Genomic DNA, 6,000 nt, shown 5'->3' with positions numbered 1-6,000 from the left:
TTCTGCTATAATTGACCCAGATTCTCCTCCAAGTGTAGAACAGAGAGAAGAAAGATATGGGAGCCTGAACGAAGGAAGCAGAAAGATAGGAAAGCCCTTCAAGTTCACTGCGGTCCACTACTGCCATTGGCTGTCCGGGCTCTGCCTTATGAATAAGAAAATTTGTTTTCCAAGGGCACTTCAAACGGTGGTTGCCACATGGGCTTTTCAGTTTCAGAATGGTAATGAGTCCACTAGCATGCAAATCATGCTGTTACTTGTCTGAAGTATTAAGGATTTCAATACAGAACAGTTTCAAAGATCTTTGATCTAATTTCCTTTTTTTTTTTTTTTTTTTTTTTTTTTTGGCAAGTGTATGGAGAAGCAATTAGGAAATGTGTCCTCAGATGATACTGGGACCAAATGCATAAGTGAATTTTATTTTCACGTTGTATACCTGGAAAAGATCCATCGTCATCTTACTCTAAGAAATTCAAACACCATAGATATTGGGTAGAGTGACTTTTGGGTTCCTTGAAGAATGGGCCTCCCAGTGACTATTTGGTGATACTGTTTTATCCCGTTGTCAGGTTCCAGGCCTAAACGTGAAAGGAACAGAAACTCAAAAAAAGTCATGTAGAAAAAATTGGAAATGCCTTTCACAGCTTCAAAAACAGCTAAGTGTTCGTTGAATGACAAAAAGAAAAAAGATTGCTTTTTGATCTAGGAGGTGTGGGGCAAAGTGGTTTTAGGAGATAGTAAGTAGCAATGTAAAAATTGCTACAGTGAGTTCCTCAGATAAAAACGAATAGGACTCATCACATACTAACCTTTTTATTGGCCAGAACACAATTTGGTTAATATTTTCAGGTGTTCTTTTTAAAGTACCTGCCTCCTACACTGAACTATTTGGTTTTTCTTTGTATATACAAGAGCATCTTTTTAAAACGCGGATCTTGCTTTTAAACTTCTCTTCCAGCAAATGTGGTATAGGTCAAATCCCTGAACAGGTTAAGCCTCTGACAAGAAAGGGAAAGGCACCCCAGCCAATGGGAACTCGTGCTGGTGATGTACTGCTTCCAGTTCTGATTCATTGGCCGCCTAGGGTTTGTCATTCTATCCCGGCGTCTGCAAACAGCGTGGGTCGGTTTTCCGTAGACCAGCTAGCTAAACTGGATTGTGGCCGCCTGCATGTGCAGTTTCAATTAGGTTCAGTTGATCTCTAACTCTTAACAGAAACAGCTGTTACGTTTCTGATTATCCTCCAGATTTTGAAAAATCTTTAGTTCCTTAAACCTCGCTGGAGGTCGTAGGAGGTCCCCTGTGACAGAATCACGTGACTGTCTAACATGTGCAAATAAATACAATGTGGAATCTGATGACCTACAGATGGAAAACCTGCCAGAAACTCAGAGCATGTGCCCCGTGTATCGGTTGCATTCGCGTGTGAATGGGTGGTTGTAGGGTGTTGCTGCCCTTCGGGACTCGAGGTGTGTTGTAGCAGAAGCACCTGCGTGGGGCTCCCAGGGTCACTGGTGAGGGTGGCTTAGAGCCCAGCGGGAGGGGGTCTGGCCGCAGCCTGTATCCAACAGTGCGTTTAAACCACAGCAGCGAGGCGGCAACCAGGCCGCGACTGCGCCGGAAAGAGGTCGGTCCTCGGTGCTCAGAGAACGGCGTCTCTGCAGGGAGTGGGGTGTGTATTTAAGACAAGTGGAAGCGCCGGGGCGGGAGGAGCCGACGCCCTAAGGGGGAGCTCCCGAGTCCCGGCTGGACAGACTGTCGGGCTTGGAGAAGCTCTCGACGGCCGGGGCGCCTTACACTCACACACTCTGTCCAGCCCCCAACGCCGGGGGCATAACGACCCCAGTGCCTGTTCTGATCCGGCATTCGGATGCTCCATTCGGCCTTCGCCTGGGGCCCTGGCCGCGAGGGGGCTGCGGCGAGAGAAGCAGGGTAGGGCAGTGATGTCATCTGCGGCCGCCCCTCCCCCGCCTGCCGGCCCTCGCCGCAGTTCCTGCCCAACGACATCCGGGTCTCTCCAGCTGCTCCGCCGCGCCGCAGCTGTAGCGGCCGCTGAGCCGCCGGGGCGGGGCTGACAGAGGAGTCGGGGAGGGGCCGCACGGCGCCGTCGTGAGCGCGCCTGCGCGGGGACGCGCTCGAGGCGGCGGTGGCGGCGGCGCTAGGGACGGGAGCGCGCGCGGGAGCGAGGGAGCAGTGGTCTCGGCGCCGGCCCGGCCCGCAGCTTCGGGTGCTCGGGCGGCTGCAGCGCCAGAACGGGTGGTTGGGGAGGGGGGGTGGGGGGGCGCCAGGCAGGTGGGGCGCGAAAGCGATGAATCTTTGGCTCTTCCTCCTCCTCCTCCGGGACCCGCTCTCCGCCTCCCGCTCCAACGCCCGGATGATCTGAGTCGCGAGGGCGCCGAGAGCCGGGGGCCCGGACGCAGCCCGGCTCCTCCCCTCCTCCGCCCCCTCCCCGGCCTGACCTGGCCGGCGGCCGCCGCGGTGACCCCCTTCCAGCCCCCTCCCCGGCCGCCGTCGCCGCCGCTGCCTTGGCCGACCAGGGACCTGCCCGCCCGCGGCTGCTCCGGGTAAGCGCGACGCTTGGGCCGAGGGCGGGCGGGCGGACGGCGCGGGCCTGCGCGGCGGCGGTGGCGGCCAGGCCTGGGCCTGGGGCCTGTAAACAAGCCGGGCGTCTGCCCGGGCGCTCCCGGGAGGAGACACGACAACTCCACCCCCTGGCCCGGCCTCCTTCCCGAAGCCGGGCGGCGGGCGGCGAGGGGTTAACGCTCCGCGAGGGCGGTGGCGGCAGGGAGGCGGGGGCGGAGTGTTGGTGGCGGCGGCGCGGGGAGGGGGCGCGACCCTCCCGCCGCCGAGGCCGGGCGGGTGTTCGTGGCCGCGACGCGGGCGAGGGCCGCAGGCCATCCTGGCTCGAGAGCGGCGGGCGGAACTTTTTTTCCGGGGCGAGGAGTGGGGCGTCGCGGCGCCCGCCCCCTCTCCCCCCCCTCCCCCCGCCCCTGCCCGCCGGGCCGCCCAGGGCTCCAACCCCTGGGAGGGAGGCCGGGAGAAAGGAGGGGGTTGGCTTCCTCTGGACCGGACTTAGCCTCGAGGCACCAAATTCTGGACGGTTTGCTTCAGGTTTATAGGGGGGCTGAGCTGAGAGTGAGGCTCTTTCTGAACTCCAGTCTGTGATGCCTCCAGTTCATTCATTATTAAGGCATCGAACAAATGCATTGGAGTAAATCACACTGATTTCTTCTCGTATTTTTAACTGTGTAAATTGGTAAAAGTTCTTAACGTCAGTTTGATGGTTGAGGTATGGTTCTGTTCTGCCTGTAGATTTTAAATATTTTCTTGAAAGACAGCTGGCTCTGGAGAGCCTTTTAGCAACCGCAGTTTAGATACGTTTTGAACATTTCATCACCCACCTGAGGTCTTTTTCCTTCTCTCTTCTCAAGCACCGCATGGGACTTAAAAATCCACAAAGGTCGTTCTTAAGTTGTCCAAAGAAATCTGCGCCGCCCCTACCCTCCCCACTGAATTTTCTGCTAATTGGAATAATGAGCCGAATGAATTGTAAGAAGTGATTGGAAGAGTAATGGGAGGTGTAAAAATCAGTGGGATATAGGTATTAGAAATTCGAAATTAAAAAAATGGTTCTGAGGAAAAAGGCTTAATCTTTTCAAACTCGCACGATGGGATTTTAAACACAACCACTTTTTTTTTTTTTTTTTTTAAGATGCAAAGAGCTCTGAAGAGTCAGAGGATTTATTTATTTAAACTGTACTCTGCTGAGCTTTCTGAGTTCCAGAGCTCACAGGAGTCCAACTGGGCTTACTCCCCAATTCCTCTCTAATTGGAACAACTTCACTTTTACAGCTTTTATCTTTTTAACATATTGGGCCTTTTACAAATACTGCATTTCTGTAACTCTTTACAGAGTAGAAAACTGATTAGAGAGATGGTGACCCACCCCACTGCCTATTTTCTAATCCTAGATGTTACCTTTGATTTAATGTTTCTTTGGTCAAAAAATTGAAGCCCAAAGTCACATCCCTGGCCTCGTGTTGTAGTTCTGTTCTTATGTATAACTCACATATATCTGAATAAGCATTCAGTCATGTAGGGATGATTACTTTTAAGTTGCAAGTTGCAGCCATTAATGAGAACTTCACATGGAAGTTGCTTAAGACATTTTTGATTTGATATCCTCAAACATTTTTCACCTCAGTGAAGTAATTTTATTATGGGAGGGGTATATTAAGACCAGTAAGGTTTGGCTAGCTATCTCAGATTATATTTGAGAAATAACTGTGTTAAATGCTGGCATCATCAAAATTTCTTTTTTGGTGGAAATTTACATAAATTTGTTTTCACATTCTTTTTTAAAACACAGGTTGTATTTTTTTATATTTTAGATTGAAGGGCTGAAGTGATGATCATAATTACAATATAACCTGTTGAAGGGAACACTGCGCTGGGAGATAAGAAATGTTTGGTCATGGCTGTGCTCCAAAATATCTGTGTCCATGGACAAATCCTTTAACCTTTTGAGTCTCAGCTTTTGCATATTGGTAAAGCTAAAGTGGTATACTGTATTGTCAAATGCATGCCCAGTTGTTAAATTTTTTTATTCTGTTAACATTGTCTATTCAGTATGCCTTGACCATACCAGGCATTTAGATGTTTCAGTGTTCTAAAGATGTGTGTTACTTAGAAATAAGTGTCTTAATTAAAAGAATTTTAAATTTGTGATTCTTCTTTAGGGAAGATAGTCCTGTAGGTAGGCTTTATTGATTTTTCTGTTGGGATTGGGAAGTCTAGAAAAACTCTTAGGAGAAAGAGGAAGGAAGAACTCTTAGGTCCGAGACAGAGGGTGGTTGAGACTATAGGCTTGAACAAGCACAGGACCCTGGGTAGTTTGATGTGAAGGGCATTATAAGAACACATTATATCTTTCTGTGAGTTCAGGCTGGGTCTTGCTATCTTGACTTGTTAATAAACCTTTGTGTGAAAATTTGTTTCCTAATACTTAACTTTTTTCCAAAGGAATCTATAGCAACATCATGTTGTCACATTGTAAACATTTCTAAACAGTTACCAAAAACTTACAGTCTTTGAATTTGTTCACATTATGCCTAGACTGTATAATGGCCAACAGAATGTGTAGCTGATTCTGGTTTAACTATGAATGTTTATTTAATAATTTAAAGACTGACATGTCCACAGAGAGCTTATTATCCTTGAAGTGCTCACGCATGAGAGCTGGATTAATTTCTTAAGGTGTAAGTCTATGATCATGTAGAAATAATTAATTATAGGGTGATATTTTGATGATCCCCCTCCTCCTCCTTCTCCCCCCCCCCCATGATTACCGAACTCTTGCCTGAGCACCTGCCTCTGAGTGGTACTGATTACTTTCCGTCCTTAGATCAGAGAAGTGAGGCAGCCATGTAAGAAAATTGGCTCAAGTGGAGTCCTATAAGAGTTAAGCAAGAAGATAAAACAAGGTGTGGCCCTGTGAAATATGTGGACGATGGGTGAAGGGAAGGTGTGAGGCAACTGGGCAAAAGTTTGTTTCTTCTTGTACCTTGGGTAGTAATTTTATGCCAGAATGTGTTCTTACATTTCAAATAATGTTGGTGGCAAAATTTTTAAAATTCAGTTGCTTCATCTATTATTGCATTATTAACCAAGAAATTCAATGAATTTCTATCTGGGATGACGAACTGCCCTAATATGAAAGGAGCTTGGGTTAAATGATATCAAAATCAAAAGGTTGATTATATTCTTCTTTTGCTCTTTCTAATGTGCTTCATATTACATGAGTAAAGATTTTGTATTTGATTGAGTCTCCAGAATATATTCCTTGATGATTTTGACCTTTGCAAGTCCTAGCTATCTATATACTACCTAGATAATCTCTTTACCTAGCTTTTCTTTTGCTGAGGCAGGTAGGAGGAGCTAGAGAAAGTAAAGGTTTAAGAGAGGTGAGCTTCTGTGTACCTTTATCTAAAATCTAATAGA

General features: G+C 48.0%; 2 protein-coding genes across 2 annotated transcripts in view; one reads left to right on the top strand and one right to left on the bottom strand.

Moving 5' to 3' along the window:
• Positions 1–1,362: 1,362 nt before the first annotated feature.
• Positions 1,363–2,898, bottom strand: LOC124512271 (gametogenetin-like). The gene is made up of 2 exons (XM_047079754.1): positions 1,719–2,898; positions 1,363–1,658 (listed from the first exon to the last, which is right to left on the bottom strand). The coding sequence occupies exons 1-2, from the start codon at positions 2,896–2,898 to the stop codon at positions 1,363–1,365; spliced, it is 1,476 nt and encodes a 491-aa protein (XP_046935710.1).
• PPM1A (protein phosphatase, Mg2+/Mn2+ dependent 1A) overlaps positions 2,487–6,000 on the top strand; it is a 42,365-nt gene continuing 38,851 nt past the window's right edge. The window contains exon 1 of the mRNA XM_047079559.1: positions 2,487–2,564. The gene's annotated coding sequence lies outside the window, so the exon portion shown is untranslated. The remainder of the gene's footprint in view (positions 2,565–6,000) is intronic.

This window comes from Lynx rufus, unplaced genomic scaffold (genome assembly GCF_022079265.1).
Source record: "Lynx rufus isolate CCGP_SWC_20201006 ecotype Redwood Valley unplaced genomic scaffold, mLynRuf1.p SCAF_17, whole genome shotgun sequence".
NCBI classification, from domain to species: domain Eukaryota; kingdom Metazoa; phylum Chordata; class Mammalia; order Carnivora; family Felidae; genus Lynx; species Lynx rufus.
This window is presented reverse-complemented; position numbering and strand designations above follow the sequence as displayed.